At 42.3% G+C, this 17,199-nt stretch overlaps 3 protein-coding genes across 3 annotated transcripts in view; all 3 read right to left on the bottom strand.

Moving 5' to 3' along the window:
- Positions 1-2,156: 2,156 nt before the first annotated feature.
- On the bottom strand, positions 2,157-14,347 carry LOC146506129 (uncharacterized). Its single transcript, XM_085180056.1, has 2 exons — positions 13,089-14,347; positions 2,157-3,542 (listed from the first exon to the last, which is right to left on the bottom strand). The coding sequence occupies exons 1-2, from the start codon at positions 13,668-13,670 to the stop codon at positions 3,273-3,275; spliced, it is 852 nt and encodes a 283-aa protein (XP_085036182.1). The 5' UTR covers positions 13,671-14,347; the 3' UTR covers positions 2,157-3,272.
- LOC146506130 (granzyme K-like) lies at positions 4,629-7,410 on the bottom strand. Its single transcript, XM_085180057.1, has 5 exons — positions 7,228-7,410; positions 6,945-7,086; positions 5,958-6,096; positions 5,453-5,722; positions 4,629-5,356 (listed from the first exon to the last, which is right to left on the bottom strand). Exons 1-5 carry the CDS (start codon positions 7,289-7,291, stop codon positions 5,204-5,206), a joined length of 768 nt encoding a protein of 255 aa, XP_085036183.1. The 5' UTR covers positions 7,292-7,410; the 3' UTR covers positions 4,629-5,203.
- Positions 14,348-15,509: 1,162 nt separating the features above from the next.
- The window catches only part of LOC146506128 (granzyme K-like), a 5,863-nt gene continuing 4,173 nt past the window's right edge, over positions 15,510-17,199 (bottom strand). Inside the window, exons 4-5 of the mRNA XM_085180069.1 lie at positions 16,331-16,597; positions 15,510-16,234 (exon numbers count right to left, since the gene is read on the bottom strand). Of these exons, the coding sequence (XP_085036195.1) occupies positions 16,082-16,234; positions 16,331-16,597 (420 nt within the window). The 3' untranslated portion in view covers positions 15,510-16,081. The remainder of the gene's footprint in view (positions 16,235-16,330; positions 16,598-17,199) is intronic.

The raw sequence follows: 17,199 nt of genomic DNA, 5'->3' as shown, positions 1-17,199 counted from the left end.
CACACCAGACAAAGGACACAAAATTCAATGAAAATAACATTGAAGCACAGAAAAAAGAAAAAAGCTGAACAGGAAAACAGGACAAGAAAAGAAAAAATGCACCGGTTAGCCAGTCCAAATCAAAAGTTCAAGAGAAATGCCAGTGTTCAAAGAAGATGATCTTTTGTTTGAGCTTTGACAGGGCAACAGAGAGTTCACCAAGTCCAGAAGATGTGGAGAACAAGTCCAAGAAGGAATCAGGGTCTGGCAGAAGTGCAGCTTCACATAAACACAAAGTGCAGTCAAATGGGTCAGTTTATGTTGAATCCCCATTATCTGTGTCTGTGGAGGTTCTCAGGTCATCGTAGTCTAAGGAGATTGGAAAGAAAAGCATCTGGACTTGTTTAAGTTGCTTGAAGATGTTTCACCTCTCATCTGAGAAGCTTCTTCAGTTCCGAATCCCCATTAATATGTAACCCAGGTCCCACGTAGCTATGGTAAAGCTAGAGTATATAGTACAATGAGACTGGGCCTGGGTTCGTAGTGTTACTAATAAGGATACCTGATACCCTTTAATTGAATTAATAAGGACCACCACAACTGTATTATACACAAATTAAATCCCTCACCGGGTATTTATTTAGACAACAAAGAAATGAATAAAATAAACAGTTACTTTTATAAAACGAACTGAATTCAAATAAACAAACAAAAATACTGTAAAAGTGACTACATGGGTTTTCAATAAAAGATTATCAACACAAAATACCTCGTTCTTAGGTGCCAACTGTTATTTCAGTTACAACAGCTCACACCTTTAACAGGGATGAATTTCAACCTTTGATAATAACTTTGATTACAACTACACACTTTTCTCAATTTAAATCAAATCTGTAACAGTGGGCCCACACAAACACACACACACACTTTAATCTGTCCACACCACACCTGCCGCACGGTGCTTGTTGCAGGCCTGATTCGAAGTTCGGGTGCGGTGAGGCCTAAAACTGATGGCCGCTTCACTCAAATTGAGCCATAAACAAAATACGTGCACTTTAGTTCTAGTTAGTACTCACGAGTCCAATGAGTTTGTTAGTGGGGCAATCAGAAACGGGCAGTTAGTTCACCAGTAGTGAAGACAGTCAGGGGCGAGAAAACAGCAGGGTCCATCTGGGCAGAAACCTCTCTCTCCCTCTCCTTTCAGAGCGTCCCTCGGCTTCTAAACATAATAAAACACTTGAGCTACAATACCAAATGCTATCACATAACGATTTAGCATTAGCATGCTTTGACTAAAATCACAGAGCTAAATATACAGCATGGCATCACAGCACATAACGCGGTAAGCTGCGCTAATTAGCAAGCCGCTAGTTAGCATCACATATCGCGCCATTTTACCACTATAACGAATAGTTACAGTACAAATAAGAATTTCTTAAACTTAAAGTGAGTTTAAGCCAGACGATAACGAACCTCTTCAATATACAAACATGCAATAATCTCACATAACCAAACACTAAACAAAGGAGGTGAAGCATTTTTTCTAAACAGTGTCGCTGTGGCTTTTAAAGCCCAAAACATGTTGTGGCAAAAATTGGTCCACCCAAGGATCAGGTCCCCCGACACAAACATAGTGTACGCTGTGAAGTACTAGGAGGATTGCCAGGATTCATACATCGGGGAGACCACACACCCTCTGGCAAAGAGGATGGCATAACACGTCAGGCCAGGACTCAATCAATCAATCAATCAATCAATGATGAGGTTGTTCACATCCAGGACAGGGAAGAACGCTGGTTTGAGCGCGGAGTCAAGGAGGCCATTTACGTGAAAAGGGAAAGACCATCTCTGAATGGTGGAGGGGGCCCAAGGGTCCATCTGTCACCATCTTACAATGCTGTGATTGCAGCCATTCCCCAACTCTCTGTACTGTGTTGGAATTTCTTCCATTATTTATTGGTCACATTGTTTTATTGTATAAGGCGTAATTATTGAGTGAGCAGTCAGTTCCTCATATGTGGGAAATAAATAAATGAAAATATACTTACTTATATAATCTGGGCTTTTTTGTCTTTTGTTTGCATATTTGTTATTATTATTATTATTTTCTTTATGTATTTTTTAAAATATTTTTAATGTATTTTTGAAATGTTTTTAATTTGGTAAAGTCACATAACTTGCTCATGTTTAGTTGACATTGATCAGCTCTTTTTATTAAACTGTGTTGCTCCACACATGTCAGGGAGCTGGGCTCAGGAATAGTTTCTGGACTTGTGTATTTTTGGCTCAAAACTATGATCCTTGGACCCGTCGTGCCTTAATTCCACCACAACGACACTGTAAACAAACACACTGTCTGCTTCCAAGAGTCCAGCATTTGGGTCCTCTGTCCCCACAAACCCCCCCGGTCTGCCAGCGCAGACTGTGACAACACATGAGATAAAAATACTTTTCTCAGCAGAACATTTCTTCTTCTCTCTCTTTTATCAGGTTCTTAAAAGCACCGAGCATTTTCTGTTGAGCTCACAGGATGTGATCCAACCATGAGTCAGCAAAAATAGAGATGTGAACTGATGGGTGATTTTGTTTTAACACCTGTGGTTTGTGCAGCTCACAGTGCTGCTGGGTGCTGTTTGACACTTTTGGCAACACATCATAGAGCCTTGGTCACCAACAGGCGGGCTGCAGTTCAGATCTGAACTCAGATGTTTCTAATTTATTCTCTGCTCCTTCTTTGTGAAAATTAATAATAATTATTGCTAAACTGTATTTTCTTTATTTGACATTTGTTGACTGCAGACACTGATACCACTGTTAGGCTACTTCAATATAAATCTTGTATTGAATTATAATGTATGTGGAACTTTATGATCTTTTGAAACCATTTGTGTGTGGAAGCAAAGAAAGACTTTCATTGCACAGAGAAATGCTTTTTCTTCTTGTACATACGACACTAAACACTTTGAATCTTTGTTTAAGGATGTTCTCTCTAACTGGACCTCTTTACATTTGAATTGATTATCCTTATCATTGAGTCCATTGACTTCAGCTGAAATAAAGTTGCCAGGCCCACATCTGTGGGTCCTGCTGACCACTGCATCAGCATGGTCTGTTCTTTCTCTTCCAGCAGGCAGAGGGACCCACCACAGGAGTGACTCAGCCTCAATCAATGGCAGCTACACCACAGGTGACCCAGTCTCAGCCAGTAGCTGGGACATCACAAGGCAGCATAACTACACAGAGTGTGACTGTGATTGCGCCTCCCACAGATCAAGCACGTCCTGGCTTTCTCCTTAATCATATCTTTCATAAATGGGTGCCACCAGTGGCACAGATGTCTCTCCGTCTGGGCCACACCCACATGACCGAGCCCATGGGCTTCGGCGATCTTCTGTTTTGCCAGTTTTGCAGTCAGCACAGGTCTTCCCTTGGGTCCTCTCCACAGACCTCCTTCCTCCCATGCTCCTCGGCTCTTCCACACCCCCTTCTCCTCCGGGGCTGCCTCCTCTCTGGCCTTTCCGCCTTCCTCCATCATGTTGACTCCTGATTCCTCCTCTACAATTCTGTTGGAGAAAGATGTTGATTCTATTTAATTACTGGAGAAAAATAATATATTTTCTGCTTTTGTTTTATACGTGCATTCAATTAAAATCGGTTTTGTCAATTAAGCATGTTGGGGCAGAGGGTGGGGGAGTGGTTCCCTATTTTTTTATTTTCTTTTTTTGCTGGGAGTTGGCAACCCTATTCGTGAGGTATATCTAATTACAAATTAGGTTGTTTTATATTTTGCTAAGTACTGTTCAGAATACCACAATAGGGAGGATGGTGTAGGTTTAAGTTTATTATAAAGGCTTTATGGCTTTCCTATAATACCATGGTGGTACCAGTCAAAATGCCTGGGCTGATTTTTTGTCCCAGTCCAGCCCTGCTTATGACTCATTCATGTCATTGAGATATGTCTCCGGTATCAGCTACCACTGTTTCCTTCTCAGGAGTTTGGGATCGTCTGGCTTTTGTAGAATGTTTTATGTCTTGATATTTTTTGCTTTCTTTGTGGTTTTTTTTATTCCCTTCTGTTTTTATTATTATTCTTCATTTTATATATTTTCACGTTTTTAATTTTTTGGTCAGTCCAGTGAAGCAATTTGTTACTTTGGTTTTGAAGGAACAGAACAGAAATATATCATTAATATTAATCCTCAGCGTCCTGCTCCTCTGCAAACCTGTCAGACTTCAGTTTATAGGGTGATTAGCAGCTCTTTATTACACCACACATGCAAACACTTCCTTCTTGTTCTCACACAGATCATTTCTTCTTCTCTTTTCTTTATCAGGTGTTAAATGCTCTGAAACTCAACGACTCACAGTTTCTATGTTGAGCTCACAGGATGTGATCTAACCCTCAGTCCGACAGTAAAAACAGACCAACGGGAAATGAGACGTGCTGATATTGTTTTAACACCTGAGGTCACATTTATCATAAATAATATTAACTATGCTGTTCTAAACTTTAAATAAAGAAGGCTGCTGGAATAATAATGAGATAAACAAAGACACAGAGCTGATGGAGATGCTGAAATCATGACTCTATGGATGTGCTGGATGTCAGAGATCCTCTGAAACAATGAAAGAAAGAGGAGGAAGGAAATGTGTCTTTTTATTCATGCCTTCAGCTTTATTAGAAAGTTAGAGAAATATCATTGTTGGTTTTTTAGCACAAATATTTGGAATGAGAAATGAACAAATAAGAAAGCGTGCAGAAATAAGAAAGAATATAATACAGGAGGTGGAAAATCTCTCTGATTGAAGAGAGCAAAATAAAAAGCAATCCTGCAAAATCCTGCAGCAGGAATTTGCAGCTCGTAGAAACACTTGGATGGGTAACCATGTTTATGTGCGGTCTGTAGAGACAATCAGTAATCTACAAACCATCACAGAGACTGTTTTCATTGTTATATACAGAGAACAGCTGGTTAGAAAGTCCAATTAATGTTTGTGCCACCTTGTATTGTAACCATGAGAGGGTTGCTATCACACTGTATATGTGCAGAGTCTGTAACAATTATAGCAAGCTAGCAGAAGCTAAAATATAATGAAATATAAGAGAAACACTAAAATGATCAAATGCAGAATGGTCTACAGACACAGCACTGACAGATTTACCATAAACCATCAAAGGTTCTCATCTTGCTCGTGCAGACTGACGCCTGTGCTTTCATGACATTTAGAATGATTTCATTGTCTTCTTGATCCACTTCAGTTGTTTCCTTGAGACAAACGAGTAGACTCCAGGTTTTTTAATGACACCACAACCCCGTCCAAAAGAAGTGACTCCAACCAGCGCTCCATCACACAGCAGCGGGCCTCCTGAATCCCCCTGCAGCAAGAACAAACACATGACAGTGTTTCAGGTGTTGAGCTGAATGAACATTTACTTCAAACAAGGAAACATACATGGATTCTTCATACGTACCTGACAGGTATCAGCGACGTTTGTACCATCTGAACCAGCACATATCATGTCTCTGGTGATAACAGGGTTGTGGTTGTAATAATCACGACAGTTGCACGTCTGCCTGTCGACCACAGTCACATTGACAGACTTGAGGACGTCTGATGATCGTGTTGTTTCGGTTCGTCCCCATCCAGCCACCAGACACGTGCTGCCAGCTGTCGGGTCTCTGATGGTTTTGCCTAATTTGAGCCATTTGACTGTCCTGGTCAGAGTCGCTGGTTCCTGAAGCTAGAAAAAGAAACACTGAGTGACACTGATGTAGTAACTTTACAGAGTTGGTCTTAAAGCTAATATTTATGCAGCACTGTGCTAAAGTCTTGAACCGTCATTTATTTGCATGTTTTACTTTGAAAATGGGAAATATGTGCAGTATTATTGAAACGTAAACATACACAGACATACGTCATGTAAGGTAAAAACAAATGTATTCATCTTATTTTTGGGCATTAGTTTACCACCTTACCTTCACCAACATGAGGTCGTTGCCCTTGGTTACACGGGTATAGTTGGGATGTGGAAAAAGTTTCTCAACCTCTCGGATCTGCTTTGAATCTTTTTCCTTTTTCCTGATGGAGTGCGCTCCCAGGACCACCTTATACATACTGTCAAAGAAAAGTTACAGTTTACACATTTAAAGGGTTAACAGATCAGGAGTTTCTATAAGAATAATCATATTAATGCTATTAGTGTATATATTACTACATTTGGCTGCGTAATGGCTGTTGCTAAGTCTCTGATGATCATTAGAGACTTAGCAACATCGTAGCATCGTATTTCCTCCAGCTGAAGTACAAATTTCAACAATATAAAATATTATAAATAGAGAAAAAAATAAGAATTCAATAATATAAAATGTTTTAAGAGTTGTAAATATCTGTACAGCCATTGGTTTAAACAGCTTGACATGTATAATTATAGAAACGTGTGTTTTTTGACCTTTGAAGGATTTTACACATTTTACTTCCTACTTTCTTGTTCCAGCTCTGGAGCAGCTGGACCACCTTAAAAACGTTCAGCTTTACTATTTAAAAGGCAGATTTTCTTCATGTGTGAATGTAATGAAAGCTGAATTAGAGAAACATTTATTTTTTTTAAATACATTTATGATGTGATAAACCTCTGTTTTCATTCAAGCTGTTGTCTTTCAGGCATTTCATGGAGACAAACTTTGACCTGTTTGGTTTCTGTCTCTAATGTAAGAAAACAAGAATATAAGATGAGGAAAGACATGTAAATATAGCAACGTGCTAAAATGTTTGCACTGACCTTCGCAGTAAAATGGTAATGCACTCACTCTAAACCAGTATATATTAGTAGAGTGAGAGTATGGACATTACAATTTATCACAATTAAAAAAGGAGACAATATTTCACACGGCCTGTAAAAAATAAATAATGTAATTTTTTTTTTAGAAAAAAAATAAGAAAAAATTAAAAGTTCATGTTCCTACCGAGTGCAGTGGGCGGCCGTCAGCACCCACTGTGGATGGATCAATGTCCCTCCACACGAGGACAGTTTACTTCTTAAATAAGCCATGAAAGGCAGCGAGTGTGGCTCAACTTCTTTCCCTTGAATGATCTCAGAACCGTGACCTGAAACATAAATCAGCACATGATCAAGTCAAGAACAGATGAGTGAAAAAACACTCTGCACCAAGATATCAGCAATGTGTTCTTTGTTGTTTACATAACACAATTATTCATTAATTCATTAAAGCACAATAGAAACGTCACCTGGCTGTGTGATGAAGAGGAGCACACACGAGAGGAAAAGACTGACACTCCTCAGGCAGAACATTTTTCCTGGCTGTGGTAGATCAGATGTTGAATGCAGTGAAACCCACTGTGATGAATTACACACAAAACTGATGATGTTGTTTTGATGCCTGTGGTCAGACTAGTCATAAGTGATGACCGTAAGCTCTTTTTATATCGTGCATTATCTCACATCAAAACTTGGTGCAACGCTTTGAGCAACACGTGTGAATGTTTCTAGCAGCAGCTCACAGTTTCAGTGGGTGTGGGTCCACACTGTCAGTTACACTCATGAGTGTTTCTAAATGCCCCATTTTAATTAGAATATTTATGAAAGTAAATGATCTGTTATTTTTTATACTTCCTTCAGCCGGGATCGCTGTCCAAGGAGCTGGAAACTGTCGTCCTGTCAACAGCTCGTACGGCGTGAAACCCGTGGATTGGTTAACAGAACACCTTATGGTCATTAATGCAATGGGCAGGGCTGCAATCCAATTTAGCCCCGTTTGTGCACAAATCTTGGCTATTTTGTTTTTCAAATTTAGGTTCATTCGTTCTACTTTTCCTTGGGACTGAGGATGATACACTGTCCCACACCTGTGTTGCACTCACTCTAAACCAGTATGTATTAGTAGAGTGAGTGTATGGACATTACAATTTATCACAATTAAAAAAGGAGACAATATTTCACACGGCCTGTAAAAAAATAAATAATGTAATAAGCAGAGCTGATATGAAGGCTGTCCCATTTGGCTATATGTAAAAACCTCTCTCGGTTTCACAGCTCTGGTCGACCTCCGTATTGGTGGCACATCCCATTCTGGTGTCTCTGGGGCAGGGTCCCTGTTATCCACACAGCTCTCCGACCCCGTGTCCTCCATAAGATCCTCGGTTGCAGGTTCCTCCTGGGTTTCCACAGTTGGTGATGAAACAACAGGCATTGGGAAATCTGCTGGTTCTGTAGATACAGCTGGTGGGACTGCACTTTCCTGCTGCACTTCCACTGATTCCATTTCGTGTCTTATTGGCTTTTCCCAGTAGGCACGGAGTTTGCCTGGACCACCTCGCTCGGAGAGGTTTCTGACAAGCACTCGATCTCCTGGTTGCAGTGCAATGCCTTTGATGTGCTGATCATAATACTTTTTCCCCTTTGCAGAGGACTTTGCACTGTTTTCTGAAGCAATTTTTTAGGCTTCCTGCATGCGTGCAGCCCACTTTTGTGCATACTCCTGTCTGGACTGTGACTCTTTTTCAGGCTTTAAATCAAAAAGCAGATCAACAGGCAAGCGTGGGGCTCTTCCATAAAGGAGGAAGAAAGGTGAATAGCCCGTTGCCTCATGTCTTGTGCAGTTATATGCATGCACTATATGGGGCAAATGATCCTTCCATTCTGCCTTTTTCTCCTCATGAAGAGTCCGTAACATTTGTAGAAGTGTTCTATTTAGACGCTCAACAGGATTTCCCTGTGGGTGGTAGGCGGTTGTTCGAGAGTGGCCTATTCCTGCCAGCTGTTTGAGTCTTTGGAAAAGGTTGTTCTCAAACTCCCGGCCTTGGTCATGATGCAGCTTTTCAGGGTACCCGAAACGCGGGATAAAGTCAAGAAAGATTTTCTCAGTTGCTGTTTTGCCAGATTTATTCTTAGTCGGGTAAGCTTGGGCAAAACGGGTAAAGTGATCTACCAAGACTAAAATGTACTCAAAGCCACCTTTACTTGGTTCTAGATGTAAATAGTCAACCGAAATGAGTTCAAAGGGGGCACTGGTTGTTATCGAGCCCATTGGTGCTCTCTCTGGGACACTTGGCTGTTTCTGTTTGATACAAGGGCACTGGCGAATGACATAGTCCTCAATTTCACGCTGCATAAAAGGCCAGTAAAACCTCTCCCTTGCTAACTGAATGACTTTGTCAGCACCAACATGTCCCATATCATCATGCAGGTGTTTCAGTACAGTTTGCTTCAGCTTACTGGGTAGAATCAGCTGTTTTCTTTGTCCAGTCTGTCTGTACAGTATTCCTTCCTCGAGTACAAGTCTGTTCCATTCATGTACTAGCCTACGGGTCTCTTGTCCTAGCTGTCTCTTATCTTTACTATTAGGACCCCATCTACTCTTTTTCAAGTTTATCACCTCACAGATAGGGGGGTCCTCCCTCTGCGCAGCCCTGATGTTTTCTGGGGTGATGACAGGGGCACCTTCAGGGGTTGTGTCATCAACACAGTGCAGTGCAGCCACCCATGGTACATCACCGTCTCTCATGGCTTTGTCTCCTTGCCAGATTGCAGAAACCACTTCTGGGGACAGTGTCTCAGTATACTCCATGAGGTGTTCCTGGAGTGGCAATGGATAGCGGGAGAGCGTGTCAGCATCTGTGTTGGACTTGCCTGGTCTATACTTTACAGGGAAATGGAAGTCAGCTAATTCGCCCACCCACCGATGTCCCACAGCGTTTAACTTTGCTGTGCTCAAGATGTATGTGAGGGGATTATTATCTGTGTACACTGTGAAAGTGGGTGCATAGTAGAGGTAATCCCTAAATTTATCACAAATTGCCCACTTCAGGGCAAGGAATTCAAGCTTGCCAGAATGGAGATGGTAATTTTTCTCAGCAGGCGTGAGTGTCCTGGAACCATAAGCAATGACACAGAGCTTTTCCCCCTGTTGCTGATAAAGCACAGCCCCCAGGCCTTCATTTGATGCATCTGTGTGTAGCACAACGGGAAAACTGAAATCTGGGTAAGCCAGGACAGGTGGACTGGTTAACATATCCACCAGACGTGACACCACAGTACGATGTTCTGCTGTCCATCGCACTGGTGTTTTGGAAGGAAGCTGACCACCATTTGTGCGCTTTAACTTGATTTTGGCTCTAGTTGAGCTACATTGCAGGCTAGGATCACTGGGACTCTCAATAAGCTTAAACAGTGGTCTTGCTATTCTAGAAAAGTCCTGAATGAACGTCCTGTAATAACCTAGAAACCCTAGGAGTGCTCTGACCTCTCCCACGTTCTTTGGCTCTCTGTCTCTCAAATGTTCCACTGCTTCGAGATCTTTTGGGTCTATCTGGACACCTTCACTGGTCACCAAGCGCCCAACATACCTGACCTGACGCTTAAACAGTTCACATTTTTTGGGACGTAGCTTCACACCATGCTCTCGCAGGCGGCAAAGCACACGCCTCAGATCATCAACATGGTCATGAAAAGTCTTGGAAAAGCAAAGCACATCATCTAAATATGGTGAGCAGCACTCATCCCTCAGACCATCAAGGACCCCCTCCATGCATCTCTGAAATGCTGCTGGGGCGTTGGTAAGGCCAAATGGGAGGCGGATCCACTCGTACAACCCCCAAGGCGTGATGAATGCTGTCAGGTGTCTTGAGCTTTCATCAACAAAGCCCTGGTGGTACGCACTACCCTGGTCGAGTATTGAAAACCATGAATAGCCCCCCAAATTATCCAGCAAGTCTTGGATGCGTGGTAGTGGGTGGCGGTCAGCAATGGTTTTACGGTTAAGGCCCCGAAAGTCAATACACAAGCGTAAGCTTTTGTCTTTCTTTCGGACACACACCACCGGAGATGAGTAGGGTGATGTGGACTTTCTGATCCAGCCGTTGTCCAGCAAATTCTGAACATATTCTTTTACCTCTTTATACAAAGGTTTGGGGACTGAATTGTAGGATGTCTGGACAGGCGTATCGTCTTTCAGATTAATTTTCAACTGCAAGCTTGGGATGCAACCAATGTCAGAGTCACTTTGGGCAAAAACATCTGACTGTTCATACAACATATCTCTAACTACCTTTTGTTCATCCTCTGACAGGTAGGACAAATCAACAGGTGGATGCCATCTCTGACCTTCATTGACTTCTGTCTGGTGCTTTTTGTTACCTAGCTGAACTGAACACACTTTTACATTTGTATGGGCTGATGACCCTGCGTCAGCAGAGAGATACTTGACAGGTTTTACCTCAGTCACCTCTTCCAATGTACCTAAGACTGTTCTTTTGGAGAGAAAAATGTCATGTTTGGTAGGATTCTGAATGGGAATCTTAACAATTTTTGTCAACCCACTGGGGACATCTACCAAAGCTGGGAACAACTCCAAACCCTTAGGGCAGCTGTTCTCTAGATTTGGTTGGAAGAGTCGTGGGCCACCTCTTGGCCATTCTCTGACTCTACACTTTACTTCACAAATCTGTCTTGCAGGAATCATTACACCTTTTTTTCCTGTTCTCACACTACACTCAGGATCTATTTCATCAGGGGTGGGCATCTGAAGTGCTGAAACTAGAGCATCTACTGCACTGCTACTGACACTTAACGCTTCTTTGAGGAGCGCAGAAAGGTCAGCCCCACCTCTCTGTTCTTTATTGGTTTTTAGGATTTCAGCTATTACATTGCTGCCTAAAATAGGACAGTTAAGGTGGTGCTGACTGATAAGCACTGGCACTTGTATGGCGATATGCCCATAATTCACACTCTGAATTTGAAGTTCCGTGTCTGCCCAACCATCAAATGGAACATCTGTACCATTAGCTGCCGCTATTTCCAGAGGCTGGTCTGAAAGGAGGGACTCGAGTGGCTTGATCTTAATGTGGGGGATGTTTTTCTCTATCCACGCTCTTGATACCATGGTCACTTGGGCCCCTGAATCAAGCAGCATCTTAAGTGGTACTCCATTGATGGCACATGAGACCATACATCTGTTCCCAATAAGCTGTGCAGTGGGTTTCACTGGTGGTGCAGGACTGGGTGCATTTGATCTCACCACACTTGAAGTCTTAGCAAAACTGGTGTGTGCTGGGGACTCCTCGGCTTGTTCGGTCACTGGCAGCCCCTCTCCAGTGACCTCACCCCGTTTCCCGACACCTTACGCCGCAGGCAGCCAATAGCCCGGTGTCCTGGCTGGCCACACGCAAAGCAGTGGGGGCAGCTCACTTTGCCTTGCTGTACACAATCACCACATCTGCCCCGGTTCTCAGCTGGAGGTGTTGGAGGGTGGTTCAGGGGCGAGCAGGAGTCTCCAGATGTCACACTATCAGTCTGGCTCACCACTTTAGTTAGCTGTCTGGTCAGTGAAGACACTTGGGCAGTCAGTTCTCTAATAGCTGCACGGTTAGCCTGTAGCTCAGTGTCAACCTTCGCTTGCTCAGTCAAGTCAGTGTTAGCAAGCTGAGCGGCACTTACAGTCACAGGTCTGATTTTAGATGCTGTACCCAGTCGCCTCAGTCTTTCAGCTTCCTCACTGGTGGACTTTGTAATCTGTTCAAGCAAAAAGTCGTCACTAACCTGCAAGTCATTAAGAAAAGGTTTGAGGTCTTGTCTCACGTAGTTGTTTTTTTTCATTGAACCCTTGATAAAGTGTGTGAAGAAATGTGCCCTGCACAAGCTTTTTGTCATAGCTAAAGTCTGCACCAGGCTGTCGTGACTCAAATAGTACACGCTGTTTTAACCCTATAATTCTGTACAAAAACTGCTGTGCACTCTCTTTGTCTTGCTGCTTAGCATTACTTAGCTCTTGAAAGAGTTCAGCGCTATTCTTGTCTCGAATATGAGAGCGGAGAAGTTTCTTCAAACCATCAACTGTCAAATCATCTTTGTTGGTTAACATTTCCTTGAGAGTACCAGGCTTCATTATCTTTAGCACGGTTCTGATTATTTCACACTCAGTAAACCCTTCTTGTAACCCCTCATCAATTTGTTTGCACAGACTACTGTAGGACATATCTGAGCCAAGATCTGAAATTTGTCCACCATGCAACTTGAATTCTCTGCGTGGAAACAAAGCTGCCACATCACTGAGACTCAAAACTTGGTCATATCCTCTGGACGGCCGACTCACCCTGCCAGGGGAAACCCCAGCGACACTAGGCGCCGGTGACACTGAAGCTGGGATGTTGAAGTTCTTGGTGGGCGTATCAGTGTCTCTTAGCATCGATGAGGGAAAGGTGGAGATGTCTCTGTCCTGCGGTAGAATGGGCTGTGTGTGAGAGTCTGTGTTAGGGTGTGATGGTGAAGTGGGGATGTGGTCAGCTGGCATAGCCAGATGTCTGTCAGGATGTGTGGGGTCAGTGTGGGGTGAAGTAGGGCACTCCTTCTGCTGGTTAGGAATATCTTCCATCTCAAGCGGCACGGCCAGATGATCTCCAGCCCCTCCGACGTCCGTTGACAGCAGGTCACTCACAATGTCGTCGAGGAGCAAGAGCTGGGCCATACCTTCATCCTCGAACGCTCTCAACTTTTCACCTCTGATGTACTCAACGATCAGGTCATACAGTTCTGGTTCACTTAAGCCATCAAAATTGCGAGTCATGCTGCCATCCTCCACTGAAGAAACAACAGTGCGCAGCTGGCTCACACTCAAATCACAAAGTCTTTTCTGGATCTTTACTATCAACAACCGCCGTGGGGTAACAGTGGCCATCTTGACGTTTTGACTGTGACCTGGGCTCCCTGGATGACGCACTCAATGCAGCCTTCCCTGAGACTTTGGACACCAGTTCTGGTCGTTTGGCACACATGTCACCACTAGACGATCCTGGACGAGCCCCCAGTTGTTACCGGCACCAGACCTAGGGGAATCTGGACCGGCAGCAAGCGGCACACAGGCTAGAGAGCACTGCGTAGCCAAATATGAGCAAACTGTGGATTAATAGAGAGGACACCAAAGTTAGCGTCTTGCTCAGGCCGGAGCTCATTTATTTCTCCACATATACACAATACAAATCACACTAGACCATGCATTCTTCCCATAAAATAACAGAGTTCATAAACAAAAATAAAGTTACAAAAAGCATTCTCTCAAAAGCAAAATAAATACAAACTAATTCAAAATGACTTTACATACTCACAACTTAAACCAAACACTCACGGCTAAAGCATAACAACATACCAAAATAACCCATCTCACATTCACACAACCTTTCCCCACATTCGCGCCATATACGCTATTACTTTTGAACATGGCATCCCCTGAACGCAACACAACATGGCGGCAGACGACTGCAAACGTTGTTTCACCAACAAAAAACTTTCCCCTTAATACATGTACTCAGTACTGCTTGGCTAACACTAAAACAAACACTACAACACATTTTCTGAAGTCGCAGGTTGCCACTGTCATATCATATACGTATAGTGCTACGTAGCATTATAGCATTATGCCGATGATACACTAATACTCATTACAACAAAATACCACAAAACAACATCATCACAATCGTCTCAAAATATAGCCGAACAGTTGTTACTCAACTTACATGACATTTTGAACCAGTTCAGTAACATAAAAGTTTGTTTGTCAGTACCTGTGGATTAATAGAGAGGACACCGAAGTTAGCGTCTTGCTCAGGCCGGAGCTCATTTATTTCTGAGCTGCGCATGCGCAGAGCCTATAGCTAGAGTCTCTCTGGTAGTTCCACAGCAGCGCAAGACCACCATCTACTGGCATAATGAAATATAACCATGGTCTGGCAACACATAACAATGTCAAAATAAGTCACAATAATAAACAAAAAATAAGGGGGTAATTGGTTTTCTTACAAAAATAAACATGTAGCTTTTTCAACCTGCTACATTCGCAGTCCCGGCAGGGCAGGACTACTACTTAAGTAGTCTGGCTTTTGTAGAATGTTTTATGTCTTGATATTTTGCTTTCTTTGTGTTTTTTTTTATTCCCTTCTGTTTTTATTATTATTATTCATTTTATATATTTTCACATGTTTGTAATTTTTTGGTCAGTCCAGTGAAGCAATTTGTTACTTTGGTTTTGAAGGAACAGAACAGAAATATATCATTAATATTAATCCTCAGCATCCTGCTCCTCTGCAAACCTGTCAGACTTCAGTTTATAGGGTGATTAGCAGCTCTTTATTACACCACACATGAAAACACTTCCTTCTTGTTCTCACGCAGATCATTTCTTCTTCTCTTTTCTTTATCAGATGTTAAATGCTCTGAAACTCAACGACTCACAGTTTCCATGTTGAGCTCACAGGATGTGATCTAACCCTCAGTCCGACAGTAAAAACAGACCAACGGGAAATGAGACGTGCTGATATTGTTTTAACACCTGAGGTCACATTTATCATAAATAATATTAACTATGCTGTTCTAAACTTTAAATAAAGAAGGCTGCTGGAATAATAATGAGATAAACAAAGACACAGAGTTGATGGAGATGCTGAAATCATGACTCTATGGATGTGCTGGATGTCAGAGATCCTCTGGAACAATGAAAGAAAGAGAGGAGGAAGGAAATGTGTCTTTTTATTCATGCCTTCAGCTTTATTAGAAAGTTAGATAAATATCATTGTTGGTTTTTTAGCACAAATAATTGGAATGAGAAATGAACAAATAAGAAAGCGTGCAGAAATAAGAAAGAATATAATACAGGAGGTGGAAAATCTCTCTGATTGAAGAGAGCAAAATAAAAAGCAATCCTGCAAAATCCTGCAGCAGGAATTTGCAGCTTGTAGAAACACTTGGATGGGTAACCATGTTTATGTGCGGTCTGTAGAGACAATCAGTAATCTACAAACCATCACAGAGACTGTTTTCATTGTTATATACAGAGAACAGCTGGTTAGAAAGTCCAATTAATGTTTGTGCCACATTGTATTGTAACCATGAGAGAGCTGCTATCACACTGTATATGTGCAGAGTGTGTAACAATTATAGCAAGCTAGCAGAAGCTAAAATATAATGAAATGTAAGAGAAACACTAAAATGATCAAATGCAGAATGGTCTACAGACACAGCACTGACAGATTTACCATAAACCATCAAAGGTTGTCATCTTGCTCGTGCAGACTGACGCCTGTGCTTTCATGACATTTAGAATGATTTTATTGTCTTCTTGATCCACTTCAGTTGTTTCCTTGAGACAAACGAGTAGACTCCAGGTTTTTTAATGACACCACAACCCCGTCCAAAAGAAGTGACTCCAACCAGCGCTCCATCGCACAACAGCGGGCCTCCTGAATCCCCCTGCAGCAAGAACAAACACATGACAGTGTTTCAGGTGTTGAGCTGAACGGACATTTACCTCAAACAAGGAAAAATACATGGATTCTTCATACGTACCTGACAGGTATCAGCGACGTTTGTACCATCTGAACCAGCACATATCATGTCTCTGGTGATAACAGGGTCGTAGTTGTAATAATCACGAGAGTTGCACGTCTGTCTGTCCACCACAGTCACATTGACAGACTTGAGGACGTCTGATGATCGTGTTGTTTCGGTTCGTCCCCATCCAGCCACCAGACACCTGCTGCCAGCTGCCGGGTCTCTGGCTGTGCGTAACTTGAGCCATTTGACTGCCCCGGTTTTCTTTGCTGGTTTGTTAAGCTAAAAAAAAAAAAGTATACATATTATTAAGTTAAATTTTATTAATTCTTATTATTAATTATCTAATTAAGTGAATTAATTTAATCTTGTTAAAATTATGGGGCTAACACGTTAACGAGCTAACCAGCCCCGCGCGGCGATCTGTGTTAACAAGGTATTAGAGATTTGCCGCGTTAATGCGGTTTTGGCGTTAACGTCATTTTAATGAGATTAACACTGGCAGCACTAATATATACATAAACATGCAGCATTGTGCTGAAGTTTTGCACCATCAGTCATTCACTCATTTATTTTTATATTTTCCTTAGAAACTTGGAAATATCTGCAGTTAGGGATGCACCGACACCGATACTGGTATCGGGTATCGGGGCCGATACTGTAAAATGTGTGTGTACTCATACTCGTAAAAGTTAACCGATACCATAACCGATACCAACTTATTTCATTAATCAGAGGGTGGCTTGTCATTTTTGTTGTCGTTTTTTAGATTGGCCACCAGGGGGACATCCCGCACTAAACAGGCACAGGGTTAGGCGAGTGAGACTGGCAGCTCCAGATAAAAAAGAGAAACTGGAGGCTGCTGTAGCTAGGCTAAACAAAAT

This window comes from Neolamprologus multifasciatus, chromosome 12 (genome assembly GCF_963576455.1).
Source record: "Neolamprologus multifasciatus chromosome 12, fNeoMul1.2, whole genome shotgun sequence".
In the NCBI taxonomy this organism is placed as follows: domain Eukaryota; kingdom Metazoa; phylum Chordata; class Actinopteri; order Cichliformes; family Cichlidae; genus Neolamprologus; species Neolamprologus multifasciatus.
This window is presented reverse-complemented; position numbering and strand designations above follow the sequence as displayed.